At 31.9% G+C, this 19,167-nt stretch overlaps 1 protein-coding gene across 1 annotated transcript; it reads right to left on the reverse strand.

Moving 5' to 3' along the window:
• Positions 1 to 3,308: 3,308 nt before the first annotated feature.
• Positions 3,309 to 18,645, reverse strand: LOC128191477 (uncharacterized). Its single transcript, XM_052863561.1, has 11 exons — positions 18,373 to 18,645; positions 16,763 to 16,982; positions 11,518 to 11,685; positions 10,445 to 10,609; positions 8,074 to 8,189; positions 7,379 to 7,560; positions 6,737 to 6,890; positions 6,254 to 6,310; positions 4,538 to 6,059; positions 4,256 to 4,347; positions 3,309 to 3,567 (listed from the first exon to the last, which is right to left on the reverse strand). Exons 2-11 carry the CDS (start codon positions 16,969 to 16,971, stop codon positions 3,431 to 3,433), a joined length of 2,802 nt encoding a protein of 933 aa, XP_052719521.1. The 5' UTR covers positions 16,972 to 16,982; positions 18,373 to 18,645; the 3' UTR covers positions 3,309 to 3,430.
• Between the last annotated feature and the right edge of the window lie 522 nt (positions 18,646 to 19,167).

Here is a 19,167-nt window from a genome sequence, read left to right on the forward strand (position 1 = left end):
GAGGGATTATCCAAATTGGAGGCAGAAAAGAATGCAAACCACAAAATGGAGGAAGCCAATTTTATTGGATTTTTTTACCTTTATGGAAAAACCATTCTGGATATGTTAGACTTGAAGGGTGAAGAGATTCATGAAAAGTAATGAATAGTATTGAAAAGTTTCTTACATGTCTTTACTTTATCTTAAAGTTATGAACCACAAGTGGATTTTCGTTTAGAGAAATTTTTAAATAAGGAATTAATAAACACTCTCAGTACATGCATCCCTCAGGAGAAAGGGGGGGGGGATATTCATTTATTGTTAGGCATACTTCTTTTCTCCTTACTTGAAATGAAAACTATTAGAACGAAACTTTTTCCCTTATCATGGAAGGAACAGTGGTGCACCTCGCGCGTTGATTTTATTAACAGCGGTAACAAGTGGACTCGGACTGAAACTGCATGCTGGGTTGAATCACAATGTGCTATATTCTTTTGTGGATACTTATTTTATGAATATATAATATAAGTATATTTCAATATTTCAAATGAATATACATAAAATTACGCCTAAACCCCCCCCCCCCCCTCTCTCTCTCTATCTCTCTCAAAATGATCATGATAAAAGAATATCTGGATCGACGACACTCATTAATCAAGAAACCCCTTCTGTAAGATAGAAAAGGGGGGGGGGGGTGAAATACGGTTAGACGAAGTTGTTTGCAATTTAGAGGTTATCTTTTGTCTTAAACAGGTGTGGAAACATGCCGTTTTCTACCTTGGGTTTGCGAATCACTATACACTGAAAATAATTATTATATCGACTTAATCTAAATATACACAAGGAAAGAAACGTTTACATACATGTAAATAGTTTGCATTTTATTTTTCAAGTTCGAGTTGTATGCCTTTAATAACATGTACAGTTTCCCATGTTGTTTTGTGATGCAAAATAATTTCCTACTTCCTTTTTTGTAAAGAATAAACACCTTTCTGTAGTAATATAACAAGCTTATAAAGTTAAAAAAACAGAACATCACTAATTATTTTAATATTATCTACCTAACTCTGATGTCAACCTGGAAAATATCCTCGCGACCTTAAATTACCATAATACTAAATCGCTTCGCGAATATTCTAACATGATAAGCGGTGAGCGCCCTGTTTTTTTTTTCTTAAATAAAAAAAAAATTATATATTGTCATTAGTTTAATTTCCTCCGAAATGATGCCTCAGTCTATCAGTACTTTCAGTACTTCGATATTTATAAATATCCAAGAACAATCTTTTGTTTGTAACATTTTGACAATACCAAACTTCACCAAATCAAATTGCATTAACTATCTGCCTGTATTTCCCACATGTATATTTTTCAGTCCTTTTAAACAGATCTTGATAAATACTTTTCAATGTGCAACTCTCAGATTCTAATAATTTACACCCAAATTTAACTATGTGATTTTTTCTTTAATTAGTAGCAAGCGGGAACACGACGGTTTACTTACATGTACCTTGACTCAGTGCTTAGGATGCCTTGGGCCATTAGGCACCATGGACAGCCCATTAATAATACATCGAGAACTCCTATGGCGGGAAAATGACGCTGCATTAGCGTAGAGATCTGCCGGACTGTACGTGTTACTTTATCATGAATAGTACTCTATAGCATTTTCTATAGCTTTATTATTTACGCAAGATTTTTGACATACAAAATTAATGCACAGCTTTCTGAACTATATATTTTATCAGGTCTGCACGTGTTGCTTTCGCAACATATAGCCCAGGTCTACACAAGTGTGATCAGAAATCTGTGCTCGTGTTGCATAACAAGTTCGTAACTTAAAAAAAAAAAAAAAGAACAACACATTCATACACAATGAATAATGAACATTCTCTCTCAGAGAAGATTTTGTCATACTTAACAAACAAAAATCATGAAATTTATAGTATTGTTGTAGCAATATGAGCAACTTTCATTGGTGAAATAATTGTCAATCGAAGAATGACAAATGTTTATGTGAAAAAGACTAAGGAGGCAGGTATGTTACAACGCACTTTGAAAAGTTACGGACTATGAAAACTTTTTCAAAGTGCGTTAATTTTGGGACTAAGTCAACGTACTTTGAAAAAAAAAATCAAAGTGGGTTGATATCGTCGATATTAACTCACTTTAGAAAAAAATGGTTCAAGGTTGATTGTTTTATATACAATAAATGATTATTTTTTTTTACCTTGTTTAGCTTAATGTGATATATTTAAAAAAAGACCCAGTTGCTTATCTGAGCATATAGCAGATTTACCGGTACTTTTTATCTGGTGTATTGGGGTATGTCCGAACGAATATAAATTATATATATTGATAATGGAGATCAATGTATAACATATTTCAATTGGTTTATTGCATGTGTTTGTACACAAACATAATATGAAAAAAGGATACGTTAGTTATGTTTATCAAAACCAATATAATCATTTAGAAGATCAGTGCGAGATTAATATACCTACATCCTACTGCTTATTTTTAAGTTAATAATAATTTATAATGTTCGTTAAAATGTATAATATTCTTATATTGAAGTGATTTATTTGATTAGAATATAAAAAGAGGGTAGGGTTACTGTTGAAACACACAGATTCTTTAACATACCAATGGAGAAATTATTGTTCGGCCAGCTCGTTTTTTTCAGTATCACTGAATGTACTTATACAGAGCATGTTTCTTTTTCCGATCTTAATCGTTTACCCAAATTTGGTGAATATCATGTTTGGGAAGAAAAATGAGGTGTAGGGGACCTTCCTTTTTAAACCGCACACAAGGCAAAGAAAGTCTCGATGCAGAAAAACAAACATTTAGTTCATGATTGCATAATAGAGTGCAAAACTCAGATGTACACTCTATCAAAGATACTATTTTCGCGCCCGGCACATTTCTCTTTCGATGCCAAATGGGTTAGTTTTGAAAATTTCACCAAGAGCGTTACAATTTTTTACCAAAATTATATAAGGAATAATGTAATCCAGTTTTTATGTGAACGCGAAAAATGTTCGTGAGTGCCTCGTTATCACGAATATTTCTCGCCTCGAACTAGTCTTTAAATGTCTGTTATTTTCTTAGAAATTCACATTGAATCAGATGATGTTCGTTCCATTATTCACGCCTTTTGAAATTAAAAATCTTTACGACTGTATTTATTTACCGTCATGTAGGTAGTGGAGAGTTTTGCAGGCTACAGTGGAGCTTGACAAAAATTGAAACCATTAAAGACAACATTCTATATAATATTAAAAAATGATACTGAAAAGAGTATTCCATTCAATATTTATTCCATTATATCATATTCAGATCTTAGTTTCAATGCATTTATTTAAAAAAAAATTTGGTTTACCGTCATGCAATAAAGATCGTTATATCAATTTTTATTTATGTGCAATGATTGACGCTATTTTCACTTTCAAAGATAAATCCTCTTCACTTGGTCTTCTTTTGGGGTTTTTGCAAACGTTAAATGAGTAAAGATAAAATCCACAATTTCTACAACAGACAAAAAACTAGCTCCCAAGAAAAGACCCATTGTTCCTCCTATGTCACCTGTAAAAATAATTTTTAAAAATGTTAATTTTATTGCGCTTAAATTTTCTTTAATGAAATAGGAGTGTCAGTTTTCAAAACCTTTATTTTCTTAACAAATTGATCAAAATTTTAATCAATTATTTTTTTCTGAAAATAGCTTTATAGTGGTTCTGATTGAACAAAATTACATTCGTCCGGTAGCAATTCCATGAAAAGTGCTATTTCAGGATTGAATGGTAACCCTTACCCACGAATGTCCATTCCCACGAACCTATACACAATCATCTGTTTAATATTTAAATATATAAAATTATTCCGGTTTCACTAACATTGAAAATACGTCTTGGAATTTTAAATAATATTTGAAATAAAATTGAAAATACTTCCCCACGAACCAGGAAAAAATTGGCTACTACCTACGAACGTTGACCCCCACGAATAAAATTGATTCCACAGTATTTCATGAATGAATAGTATTTTCGTCTACGTTATGTTTTTGTTGCATAAAGGAATACGAGGGGAAAATATTTGTTGTCTGTGTCGGTCAAATCATTTAACCAAGGTAACTATCGATGAGGATTAGATTCCTTTGGGCTCACCAAAGGTATCTTACCAGTGCTCAGAAGCAACAACTAATAATACAGAAAACAACAGTGTCGCTATAAATGCTATAACATGTACCGATTTATACATAAAATCCACTTACACCAGAGGGAAAACATTTCATATGCTTTTTGTTGGTGGATTTCTTCATAGCTCATTTGACGGTAGAAAATGTCAACATTCAAAAAATTATCCCTGCAAATAAACAAATCTAATTGATATAAAAAGTTGTTTTTTTTATTTTAGATTACATGTAGTTGTACTTTCATAAAATTGTGAGTATTATGTTGTGCGATTTCATGCTGATATAAGGAACTGGATTTGACATTACAAGTACATTTATATTGTACTAGTCGTAACGTAGATTGTATAGCTCGTGACTTACTTTATAAAACTGCTGTCGATTTTCAGGGACTCTTTATATTCTGTCATTCCTTGCACGATGTCATTATAAGTTGATAAGATATTCGAATCAGTTCCATTTATAAAATCAGAAAAGTGCATTAATTCGGCTACAAAAGTAAAGTTTTCTCCTAAATTTTGTCCAATTTCTGAGATATTGCCTAAATAATGCGTCTTCCCGGTGAAATTATAATATTCCCATGAGTCTTCATCATTAACGATAACTTTTAAAATTTCGAAAGCGTCTTTGGCCAACTGCTGTATCCAGTCAGATACCGAAGATTCCTTGGAACGGACGTGCTGGAAAAACTGATCGAAGCTTGTAGTTAAGTGTCGAAAGTTAGTTGAGGTGAAAATGTCCGAGACATTTGCTTTCGTAACAGTATCATTCAGGTATCCTTCGATGGCATCATGGATGTCTTCCATCTCGACAAATGTACTCTTTTCAAACACCTCTATTTCGGATTTTAAGGAGGCTAAACTTATGTCGAGATTCTCATAAACTGTTTTTAATTCGTTCCACAGTATGTCAAAATTTTTTAGCCTTTCTTCGATTTGTTTCAGTGGCCAGTCTATTGTTTCGAAGTAGAATACGCTTCTAGCAAACACCCAGTTCCGCATTAGGAAACGGAAAGTCTCGCGACATTCTGTCATGTTTCCTTCGTCTAGGGTTTTGTTGTAAAAAGCCTCCTCGACCACAGATTGGCAAAAATTGAGAATGTTAATTGTCCGGTTAAGGTACGTGCCGAAACGTTTTCCATACTTTTTAGCGTAAGAATTATGAACTCTCGATTCCTTAATAAGCGGCTTCGGAGCCGCAGGTATGTTATGTGATCTTGGAGTACTAAAAAACTTGTAATTGAAAATCTGTATACCAGTGTCGTATGCTTCTATTAATGTTGTGAAATTCACCAAAGCAGTTTCTACTATCTTTCGTCTACTACTAAGTAAGTCTAAGGTATCATCAAAAAGAACCTGTCTTGACGAAGCGTCGACGATGTTGCCATTGGCAAGTCTGCGGATTCTACTCTCTATTTTCATTATGTATTCAGCATAGCCCAAAGCCACAATATGAAATGTGCGCTCCTCATATGCATCTCTTGGACGCATAAAATTTTTCTCCATGATGTACGCTTGATATCTGTACAGGTATTCTTTCCAGTTGTAATGCTCCTCGATTTCTTGGTACCTATCGTTTACAGCCACTATTGCACTACTGACGGTCTCTTTCAAATTGACTGTAACTTTTTCTCTTAATTCGTTCATATTACGTTTCAAACGATCATTCAATTTCTGAATTTTTGAAAACTTGTTGAGCTCGTATCGAGACGTGACTTCTGAAGCTCTCAACAACTTTTCAGTTAAATTGTTCTTATCATCTTCACCTAATAGTTTGTTTAGTGTGTACGCCGATGTACTTGCATACGAAATGTCTGTTTCGTAGAGCCTGAAATAACAGGGTACAGGGCAATCGCAGAGATCGGCTGATTCGGCTGGAAAGGATTCTGCGAAAAAATGTATCCTTTTTAAAACATGATAATATGATAACTCATTGAATCATAAAATTACCGTGCTGTTGGTTAAAACTAGTGAACCTCAATTCAAGTTTTGACACTTCAAATTGACATAACAAGGACGTATATAAATGATAAATTAGAATGTTCAAATGTTTCAAAGCAATACAAAAATAGTATCTTACCGAGTACATTTTGAAGGCAGCCATAAAATGCGTCTAACGTACAGATGGGAGGATATCCTGAAAATAGAAACAATAATGGACCATGTTGCTTGCCTAAAAAACAAAGTCTTGGCATTTTATAATCCATGAAGATTATTTAAAAAACAGTAAATCTTAATCATCTCTAAAACAAGATAAATATGCTTCTTTTAGACAAACTTTGATTGGGACGTTTGTTTTAGACGTATTCTAAATTTAAATCTCTTATTTGTAATCTAAGCTATATGTAATATGGCGTTATCAGACATTCGTAGAAGTGGAAAAGTAATTGTCGGACAAAATGATAAGAAATTCATACATGTACATGTATATGAGGGAAAACGGGCGGGTATATTTGCGTTTGCAAAAAAAATATATCATTATAATGGTTCTTACAACTTTTCAAAGGTTTAAATCCGATTTTCGAAAGAAACAAAAAACGCTGCTGGGTAAAGAAATACAGACCATTTTTTTGAGGCATGAATAAAGATCGACAGCCACAGATTTGCCCCGCCCTCCTGGTTAGACAGTCTAGCTGACAGGCCTCGGTCGTGTACACGTCCGAGTACTCCAAGGTCTTGTCCAGACAGCTTCCGTGGGGTAGGGGGAGGTTTGTTACCTGTCGGGGAGAAACGAACCTTTAATGATGAATCAAACTGTTGCTATTGTTAAATGTTGAAGAAGTTGTGAAAGTGTAGAAGAGAGTTAGTATTATGTCGAATGCTTAGAATTGAATGCTTAAGGTTTCCAACAGATTTAAAGTTCTGACTAGCAATCAGAATTTTCTTCTTCTTATGAATTTAATAAAACAATTCTTGATCACAAATGGTTCAATTGTCAAATAAATTTCCTATTCAAAATTAGTATTTTATCCACTCTAATATGGATCGACTTTATTAAAACAGAAATCTGGAACTTAATTGCATTTGGTAATCATAAGGACCCAAGAAAAGACAAAATATTTCCCATAAAAACCCACGTACCTACAGGTTCCAGGACATTACGATTCTGATACGATACTCGGCATAAAATAAGTAACTCATCATTCTGTAGGGACTTTTTCAAAACCAAAGAATGTATTTGCATAAATTACATCGGTATAGTTACCTCTACTATCTTGACGCCCACAAACACATGGGCGCCCGGGGGAATAGCTTGCCCGAGGGCGTGGACGCGAGGGATTTCATCTCTGTCGTGGAGCAGCATCTTGATTCCGGCGGCATCATGGGGGCCAGGCATGTATTCATACTGTTCAATGTTCAACGTCAAACGCAATCCATTTTCAACACCTTTGAATTTGAAATTAAAGTGTTAAGGATTCTAACCGTATCACCAGGTGGAAATATCTTCGACTTATCCTTATATCCTTTATATAAGTAAAGCAAATTGTTTTGACGAAAGGGTTTTATTAGATAATAATCATCATAAAATGTCCAAAATTATATTCTTAGAAAAAATGTAACAAAAGAACTGTGTGAAGTTTATAAGAAGAATGTGAACATAATACGAAAATGATCAAGGGAAATTAAAGATCAAAGAGTATTGATACCGAGGGGTTTTTTTTCAATCTAAAATGAGGTCTTTTCATGCGTTTCTGTGACGAGATCAAATACATCAATTAAAAGCAATAACATAATTGCAATATAATGAAATGATATTGCCAATGATAATTATCAGTTAGTTGTGCATTTAATTCATTGAGTCTAAGAGTAAAGCGTATTAAGAGTCCAGCTGTAGAAAATGACTGTTTGCAAAGCAGTGCTGCTAGCTATAAATTACAATGTATTTAATAAACATATTACCCGGAGATGTGACGAATCCATCCAGGCCCGTGTTTTTGAAGGTATAACAGACTCCGTGGTCTGTCACCAGCTCGTGTATATCGGAGTCTGCTACAGGGTGGCCTTTCCACACACTTCTGTAATTTTAATATACAATTTCGTTAATTCAAAATTTTATATACATAGACTGAAAACAAATGAAATATTGAACTGATGTCAAACACTCAACTCGAGCATATGAATGAATATATAGTTTTCCTCACATCGTAAACTTTGTTATTTTTAAATCTAAGTGACTACTGTATACAGGGAAATATTCGCCCCCGTTTTAATTTTGCCACTTTCGCCCTCGTTGTCAGCGACTGGGCGAATTCCAATGTCTCAAATCATCTCATAGTAACACAAACGTGTCTGAGCGAATTCAAGACGGGCAAAACTGTTTACAAGTGTAGAAGGGCAAAAAATACACGGGGCGAAAATAGCCCGGTATATAGTATCTTTAAAAAATATTCGCTTTTGTTCATGTACCGATGTTATATATTAAAGAATTGAAACTGCTATGTTGAATTATGCCAACTGTACTATAATAAAAATTGCTTTTCGTATTTAGAAAAAAATATCGATGCATGATTCGAGAGACTGCTAGAGGTAAAACTAAATTCTTAGCAAAGAACAGACAACTTCATTGTTAAATCCATTAAATTAGCCCTTTCACAAAAATCATGATTACATTTTCTTTTCAATAAAACGAAAGTAAAAAAAGGTTATCTTTAAAGTTGTCAACTTTTCATTTCCATCTTTCAAATGATCTAGATAAGTCAATAGACCCCCTTCATACTACCGATGCACTCATGCATTTATTGCTTGATGTGACCAGATAACATCATTTTATTGTGCGCAACATCTGTACATGAGTAAAATAGAAACTTTACACCTAAACAACTATTAAAAAACAATTTGGTTTCAACAAGATAGGCAGGCATATTACTTGTAGCTCAACTTTCAATTTTCAAAAATACACCATTGTAGATATCTTGGTATATTTTTTAGTGCATTGTGCATTTTCTCCTTAGCTTAAAGTAAGTGTCACGTGTACCGAAAAAATTTAAAGCTCAATTATTTCGAACTACATTTTTATCAATAAATCGAATTTAAGACATACCTAAATGGTTTTTTTTATTTCAAACAGTATACCATTTATATTGTATGGAAATAAAGTTTTGGTACTTGATTGCAATTTTTGTAAATTCAAAGGAGTGGTGGTGATTTTCTTGGAACAGATATAGTCATACCGTATGTGTTAAGCTTTCTGAATATCTGCGTTCTTGATGTGTATGAAAAATCTGCAATTTTCACAATTTGCTGATCAGTCAGAACTTGGCAGTTTCACATTGCAGTTTGATAAAGTTAAAAGCACCTTTAGGTATTATCAATTATATATTTTTTTATTTAAATTGCAATACCATAAGTAGCTGTACTATGTAGATATGTAGTCTAACGGGTCAAGTATAGTTGACGATTTCTCTACTCGAGCTTCATAGATCTACAGCTCTATCATAAGAAGTTTTATTGGCATACTAGTATGTATAAGTGATATAAGTCTTATTGAGTCATTCATAATCTTTACCAAACAGGGATATATATATATATATATATATATATATATATATATATATATATATATATATATATATATATATATATAATTTTCCAAAAAATTTATCTAACTCATCATAACACATAAGGATTTACATATATTTTGTATTGCTTTTCCGGTTTCTTTATTCGCAAACAAACTGTATTTTACACTATTCGGTATCAAATATCTTGTCTTTGTCGTCGATAATGAAAGTGTTTTGCGCCTTATCTGAAGGTGAGATTGATGACCATAATCGACAAAACTCGTAATTAGTGGCTCTTCTCTTTAATAAATAATGTGTGGAATGTAAACACATTTCGAAAATGAGAATCTTCAGGACACAAGGTTCAGTAAACAAGGTTTACCGGCAGTTGACCTTAACTGTTTGTTTGTAATTCACAGATAAGAATCATGCTTTTAACAACAACCATTTATTCAATAATAATGTTTCAAATTTTTCAATAAATACTTTATTCTATCAATAAAGATATTGAATGAGAATTGTACGTACTAGTGTGTGTGTGTGTGTGTGTATATATATATATATATATATATATATATATATATATATATATAACCACAAAGCCATACACATATTAATATTTCTGAATATTAGGCTGAAATACAAATGTGAAGCACCTTAAGGTCTGTGTATACGCAATTTAACTCATGTGAAAATGAATGTCACTGGGACTCTTATTTTATAAAATTTTCTTTTATGCGATCTTAAATATAAGTCTGTTTCCTACCAACCTGAAAATAAAGTCTTCCTTTCTGTGTGCAGATTCTAAATACAGATCAGCGAGAGAGATGTTCTCAGCTGAAAATTCACGGAGTCGGTCCTGGTTAAAGGTTTCAGGCTCCGTATACATTTCTTCAATAAGTCTGTATCTACTTAAGGTAGCAGACAATGTTGCTCTGAAATAAAAACGTATGTAAGATACAGAACAATGTGGTGAAAAAAAAACGACAGGAGCATGGCTCACAACACTCTATTAGTATGCAATCTCGACTCAGTAAGCTACAAGTAACTCGTTGACATATGCATTTCACGTGCAATACAAAAACAATATAAAATATAAAAATAAATAAAATGATAACATAAAAATAAAAAATATACAAAATGAAACATTATTTCTTTCATTAATTTCATGCATATATTATCATTGTTAATCTTTGAAGAGGTACATATTTTTTCACATTTCTTTAAGCTGGAAAAGGAGAGGAAAGGATTGCATTGTTTTTATTAACATATAAAATATGGTTACCATTTGCAAAAGTCATTAAACATATTTAAATTCATACTCTCTTTCTTCCATAATCATCTAAAACATTATTGCCTTTATACTCATTATCATATTTTTTAAAATGTCATTGAATAAAGTTGAAAATTGTTAGATGTTGCGTAAAAAGGAGTTAAAAATGCAAAGAGCAAACGAACAGACAGACGACCTACCACAGGTTCAATGGAGCTTAAAAGTTAAACTCGTGGTTGAAAAGAACAAATGAAATCAATTAATTCTTTTCTTCAATGATTGTTTATCAATCTGGATTGCATTAATTTGATTAATTGTGTACAATTATTTACTGTGTGCGCGGAATGAAATGCCGACCTAGATATAAAGGAATTTTCATATAGTTGGTTATTGGATACATTGAACATTTAGGGTATTGAAATAATCCTGCTATTCCTTTTTTTAATCCCCTAACAACTGTTGCAGTTTGTTTAACCAAAAGATCTGCAAATTCATAAGCTTATGCATCACGAGCATTTTAACAAGCTTCGCCTAAGCTTTTCAAATATCGCTAATGTACCATTTGCTTACTTGAATGCATTTTGGTTGCAAATTGTGACAGCCGGAAACTGTAGTGTCGTGTTATAGTTGACTTTTACATTAACTGTGACTGGGTAGGAATAAAAGTGTGTGACACGGTCCACTATCTGATACACAAGAACAGCGAGGCATGCCGTCAGCAAACAGAGCCAGATCAGTCTACAACAGTGACAACAATTGAATGATCAGTGCAATAAATTAACAAAAAAAGGGTTACAAAATGTAAAAATTAGATGTTTCAGTAGGAGGAAAGAGAAGAAAAATAATGCAATTTTAAAGGGTAGTGGGTGGACGGACAGACAGACTACCTATTTCTATCGCATCTATTTTTTAGACTGCGACTATTTAAAATCTTGGGAACATTAAAAACCTTTTTCATGAAATTAACAGCGAGAAAGGTTAGTTGGAGTGAACAAATAAAAAGCCTGGTTGGAGTAGCTAGAGAAGTATCCCTGACTCGCACCAATTATTATGGCTTTAAACTCGGTCCAGTTCAGTTCATTTATTCGCTCAAAACCATTTCAAACATATGGTACATGAGGACAAAAATAACATTAAAATATACATATAAATTGGTCAGAGGTAAACATATAAATATAAGGGTTATAGAGTTAGGAAAAGTTATACAAAATGAACCTCATGGAGGACAGACTACCTCGTATATCTTTGTTATAAATATACACAATTTTCTCAACAATTTCATGTTACATGTTGTCATAAGATACGAAAATTTTAGCACATTTGGTCTAGCCGAAAAATTTTTGTCTATAAACTTGTTCTGGACTTGTGATATTGGATCACATTCTAAAATATAATGAAATTCATCGGCTATACGTTTTGTTTTACAGAGAGGACAAAATCTTTCATTTAATGGGATACCCTCCCATCTTAACAGTTCAACTGGTAGATGATGATTTGAAGTACGAAAGGACTATATATGATAAGGGCCTAAAATGGCCCCCTAAAATGAACATCATCATTTTACTATCATTCTTTGTTTTCTTAGTACAGATATGTATGTGATGTGTTTACATAATATTCATTTTGGTTCAAGTGCCCACAATTTAGAAATACGACATTGTAAAGACAACCTTTTCCCGCCATTTTTGCATTTTTAGCGTAAAACAGCTTGTTTTCAAGCAATTTTTCCTTCCGAAAACAGAGGGCGCATTGTTGAACAAATAAAATATTTTAATCAGAGATGTATCTAGCCAAGACTAATAAGTGACAAAAAAATATTCCTTGTTCAAGCATGCGCTCTATATTTCCTATTCGTAAATATACAAGAAAAATGTCAATTTTTGGCTGATTTTGATTAAATTAAAGAAATGGCGTCACTTCTGACGTCATATACTGCCAGTGAGTGCAAATAAATCAAATAAATAGATGAAAAATATATTTTATATCAACTCTTCTAAAAAATTAGTTAACATTTTATTGTACCCAAAACACTTAAAAATTGGCGAATTATGGGGGCCAAATTTAACTCTTATCATAATTATATAGTTCTTTACCGAGAATTTTTCTGAATTTCATGGGTAAAATATCTAAATATTTTTCATATCCAAAATTTGTTTTAAAAATTTTATACATAACTCCTTTTGATGAATTATTTATATCAGAATGCCACTTTTGAATAAATTGATCTTGTAATCTCTGTTTAACTGCTGTTGAAACCCATTTTTAGTTAACAATATTTAAAAACTGACTATGTCAAACATTTGATAAACCACATGAGTTAAAAAACATGACGAATACAATCAATCCAAGGGTTAGTACTGGTTGTATTTTCAGTCTGATTTAACAAGTACCGGGATAATATATTTATAATGCTAGTATTAGTACTAGAAATTAATTTACACTAGTATGATACCATTCTAGTAAATACAATTACAGATAAAGGAAAACGACCTGTTTCTCCGTAAACCGTACTACTTTTTAAACATAAAATGTGCTTTAAAAACTTTAAGTGAACACGTTCAATACTATCAAGTTTTTTCAAAACCCCATACTTCGCAACCATATAGCAATACAGGTACAACCATTTTATCAAAAAGTTCTAACTGACATGTAACTGGTAGATTAAATTGTCTAATTTTTCTAATGACACCATACATTGCCTTTTGTGCTTGGTCACATATAAATGTTTTTTTGCTTTTAAAAAAGAGAATATAATGCCAAGGTACTTGAATTCTTTAACAATTTCTAAAAATCTGTTGTTAAAATAAAAAACTCTTTTACACATTCGTCCTTTGGAAAAAATTAATACTTTTGTTTTATCTATATTAACATTTAATTTCCACTCTTTACAATAACATTCAAACTCATTCAGTGCGTTCTGCAAATCATCGCCAGATTCCGCCAAGATAACAGTATCGTCTGCATAAAGAAGTACAAGTAGTTTTATATATATTATACATAATTCATTTTCTATTGATGTGGTAAAACTTTGCAGACCAGCAATATTTTTTTCAACAAGATAATTTTCTAAATCATTTATGTACAATGAAAACAAAAATGGTCACAAATTTTCTCCTTGGCGGACTCCAACATTACAAGAAAAAAAGTCGGATACCGTGCCATTCATCTTCATGAGTGATTTAATACCTTTATACATATTTGTAATATATTTAAAACATTTACCATTGATACCTTAATTTAAGAGCTTGCACCATAAAGAATTTCTCCAAACTGTGTCAAACGCCTGTTTGAAATCTATAAAAGCACAGAACAGTTTTTTCTTACACTTCATCAACGTATTGGATAAAAACTGTAAAGTAAGAATGTGGTCTTAAGTAGAAAAACCTTTCCTGAAACCCGCTTGGATTATTATTATGGATCCTAGGGGCCTCAATTACACCAGACAGTTATTATATAATACCGGTATCAAATTCTTCGATCTGCAGACCAATTAACGTTTGAATTGTTAATTGGTTGAAGGGTTTCCAGTGCATACTTGTTTTTGTTTGCATTGTACATAACTACGGCGTATGACAGGGTTTCCTAGATTGGGTAATGGGTTTTATAAAGAGTTTAACATGACTTGCATAGAGCAAATAAATGTTCCCTGGTTAATAATTGGGAGATATTAAGTAACACGTGCACTTAAAGAAAACTTAATGAATCTGCTCATCAATTAAAGCTGCTTTGTCCGATTTTATATCGAATTTTGTGAACGCTTTAAAACGTTAGTTATGCTAAGTATGTGTATAATAAAAGGCATTGCATTATTTTTCATGATTAATTAAGCCATTATACAAAGAAAAAATGATGCACAAAATTTGTTTTTAAAATCAAACGACACAAAGGTTACCGCATTGTTTCGCCTCATATTAAAATTTTCCCCAGAAGTCGAGGTGACTATGATTGTATTATGACTTTGACATTGCTATAAATAGATTCAATTCAATTCATTTATTGACAATTACCATGTCGGCATACAGTCATGAATATGAGTTACATAAAACAAAACATTAAACATAGCATGCAAAAGTTAAACATTAACTAATAAATCTATACTACACATCTACAATGGACAAAACATTAGGTGAACAAAACTAGGCTTGTCCGAAGACTATTATTGGTATTCATAAAATTGTATAAGTGTTCATTGTTGACTTTCCTTTCTAGCGTTGAAACATTTTTTAGAAAACAACATATCCTTCTAGCAGCTGTAATGTTTTTAGGATTGACAGGTTCCTTAATGGGATTGACATTTGTATATTATGTGTTCACATTAAATATATCATTATAATTCAATCTACATTGGTCATATTTTGAACAATACGATACAAAGTGTTTCTCATCTTCAATAAACAATTTGCAAAAATTACACAGACGTTTTTCTCTTGGAATAGGAGGTTTAGAATATCTACCAGTTTCAATAACTAATGAATGAGCACTGATTCTTAGTTTTGTTAGAACAGATCTGTCACATTTTTTAAAGGTAGTGTCTTCCAACAAATGTTTATTTAAAAATAAAATTTGGTGTTATGACTATTTTGAAATAGTTTGGCATTTGTGAAAATGGCATTTGTGGGAAGACAGTAGTTTTAAGTATTGTTGTAGTTCATATTCATTTTGGTTTACAATTTTGTTATAAAAAGACAATTTTCCAGAGTCAGCTTTACATATATTGTTTAGTTGTTCATGTATTTTGATTTGATAATGTTCTTTTAACTTGTTCTTTAAAATTTTGTGACAGATATTCAAAGAATTGATATTTAATTTTTTTAGCAATGAAGACAGTTTTCTTTGCCAGATACTCTAGAAGACAATTTGTTGTCTTCTTTGAATGCAGATGTTACTAAGTAATTATTATAGTTAAAGGTCATAATATTTTGGCAAATAAAGAATAAACTGTGTTCATTTTGTACCCTAATATTCATGAAGTTTGTTTTGTTTAAACGATGCATAACATGCGGGTTAAATAAACCCAATCATTCAGTGGACGAAACCAAACGGTTCCCTTTTCTAAACATTCACATGATGCAGTTTGTTTTGTTTTCTGTTTGCCTTTAAAAAAATTAATTTTTAGCTTTATATATTTCTAACTTTAATACGATATTGATTCTGCTGGTGTAAATAGGCGAAAGTCTATAACTTTCTAAGGTACTTGGTTTGTATGGAAAATTATTTGATACTATAATGGTGAGAAAAAAATCGGACCATGCAGCTTTAATTATTAATAACACAAATTTGAAACAACCTTCATCATTCGTTCATTCACGTTCTATAGTTTACCTTTCATATTGCACGCTTTCCTTGTTCGTTGATGCTTTAGAACTATTAGATTTATTTCAGGTCTAAAATTTGAACAACCATGCTTCTTTTATACCCTCCCCCTTTTCGCGATTTAAAAAAGTGTTTACAAACGATGATTGTAACATCCATACAAAACTTAGAATATTATGTTCACGAGTAAATGCCTTATTATGGTACCTCGCAAACCATATGGGATATAATAACCTATATATAACTTTCATTTTAATTTACGAATGAAAAAAAACTAATGCTACGATAGTTTACATAATGTTTCTTCTGAATATTTTTCTCTAAATCATTTTTTGGTATTAATATTTCTTTTGGTAATATTTGTAAACCACTTTCATCTAATTTTAAAAATCAAAACCTTCATTAAAAAAAAAAAAGTCGATAAACTGGTTAAAATTGGAATGTGTAGAGTTCAGCCCTGTCATTTCTTATCTATGAAACAAAGTGCATGATAGATACCAACCTTCTTGGTTTGTTGGCCAGCGGGTCAGTCACGAACCGAAGGCCGTGGAACGAAGCACTGTTTCCGTACTCCTGTAAGCTGCTCCGAAACCTTTGGTACCTTTGGCTCATTGTTCCTGGTGAATTTGGCGCTGCAACTCTCGTATTTTGGCCATTTGGTGTATAGGATTTTTCGAATGCATCTACACGTCTAATTTTACTGGGCTCCATTATAGTTGCTCCTAGAAAATATCAAAACGAAAAGTTGAATGAAAATCGATACCAGTACGTGATTGCCTAAATTATCGGTATATTAATCAGCATCTTTGTGTCCTTCAGAGAGTTGTATACAAGTGACTTTTCAAGAAGAAAACCTTCATAAAAATGATCTTTTAAAATGCTCATGGTTTCTTTGAAGCATCCAAAAAAGTAAAATCAAATTGTAACGAAATTAAGGAAAATCATTGTAGATGTTGAGGAGCGAAGATAACATGCTACATAATTAATGACACCATGATTTAACATTCATTGACAATAAATAGACAAAGGAACGCTCAAGATAGATTGATTCTCATGAGTTCAACCTATTTGAATTAATGCAATAGTCTAATTCATATTAAATGGATGTAGGTTAGCATGACCATATGAACTTTTGAATTGTGATCTTATCAAAGTAACAGCTTGGTATGATACCGCAAATACAACATGGTACCTATCTACATTATTTATGTCTGTAGGAATGATCATCAACCATATATATATATATATATATATATATATACATACACACACACACACACACACACACACACACACACACACACACACATGTACTAGTATTTATGCAAACATTTTGATCCTGAAAATGGAGTACTAGATAGGAAACGCATGTGTGAATATTTTAAGCTCAACAAAATGAAAGTATCATCATTTACTCAACAACGTACATGTATATCTTTGTTCCAAGAATAATTTATTTCCCTGTATCATTCACTAGCGCAGATGTATTGTGATTGTACCGGAATTATAATAATAATTAAACAACAGCTATAAAGAGACTTTGTATCAAATCAAAAGTTTTCAATTACTTATAACGCGTATATATATATATATATATATATATATATATATATATATATATTGTTGTTTCATTTCTGTTTTTCTCCATTTGGTATTACATTGAAAAAAATGTAATTAAACTATTCCATCCTTGATTATTCATCTTTCAAAAAATAATGGCCACAATCATACTCGATCGAGGTTTATATACGTATATGAAATATAAATCAATCCATAAAAATTAAGGTTTAAAAATTCCAGTTCATTAAGTTATTTGAACAATATGTTGACTTATATCGTATATATAAATATCCAAGAACAATCTTTTGTTTGTAACATTTCGACAATACCAAACTTCCCCAAAGCCAAAATGGCAATGAAAGTAACATTTTTTTTTACATTAAGTAGCCGCCTGTATTTCACACATGGATATTTTTCAGTCCTTTTAAACAGATCTTGATAAACACTTTTCAATATATAACTCTCAGATTCTAATAATTTTCACCAAAATTTAACAATGCGAATTTTTCTCATGGTTCATAATGGCAAGCGGGAACTCACCGGTTTACTTACCTTGACTCAGTGCTTTGGATGCCTCGGGCCATTAGGCACCATGGACAGCCTATTAATAATGCATCGACAAGTCCTGTGATTTCAAGGAAACGCTGTCGTCAGGGAAGATGTACAAGATATCTCTACTTTTATGTTGCTTTAGTATGACTTGGTAGGGTTACCATGGCACGATTCAGCTATATATCGAAATGTCGGCAAAATCTTGTTCAAAATGTTCTTTTACATGCACATCTTTGCTGGCTCTTGGCAGTGCGATGTATCACCAGTGCAACAATCATAAATTCATATAACATACAAAAGTAATACATTGTACGTATTTGTAGAAAAATTGGCTTCAATTAATTTCGGAATTTCAAAAGGCCATTACGATAATGAGATTGAATCTCGGCTGGGTTGGTCATATCATAATAGTTTAATTGCCAAATTACTTCATTATACAGCAAAATTTCATCGCGCATTGTTTTATAATTCTTTCATATTTTGTTATTCATATAAAGAGATAATTATACACGAATTGAGCAAATTTCTAAATCTAGATTGTAGTCAGATTTATTGTGAAAGAATTATCAATGTATTTGTGCTTATGAAATGATTTTAATATCAAAATATTGATGAAAGCTTTTGAAAACTTGCAAATAATAAAATTATATCAATTATTGTATCTTATTGAATAAAAGAGCAATAACTTATTTTTTAAAAGAGTATTACATTTTTGTTTGTATTTTGCCTAAATACAATTTAACCTCATATATTCTTAGGCTTTGCATGTGAATAATGTGATAAACTGATAGCAAT

This window comes from Crassostrea angulata, chromosome 7 (genome assembly GCF_025612915.1).
Source record: "Crassostrea angulata isolate pt1a10 chromosome 7, ASM2561291v2, whole genome shotgun sequence".
Taxonomy (NCBI): Eukaryota; Metazoa; Mollusca; class Bivalvia; order Ostreida; family Ostreidae; genus Magallana; species Magallana angulata.

Bases quoted from the DNA above. Each gene is read 5' to 3' on its own strand.
- LOC128191477 (XM_052863561.1), bottom strand. From the start codon at position 16,971: ATGGAGCCCAGTAAAATTAGACGTGTAGATGCATTCGAAAAATCCTAT. The intron at 7,561-8,073 runs GTAATATGTTTA...TCAAATTCAAAG, and splicing joins TGGATTCGTCACATCTCCGG to GTGTTGAAAATGGATTGCGT. The intron at 6,060-6,253 runs GTAAGATACTAT...ATTTTTTCGCAG, and splicing joins CTGCCTTCAAAATGTACTCG to AATCCTTTCCAGCCGAATCA.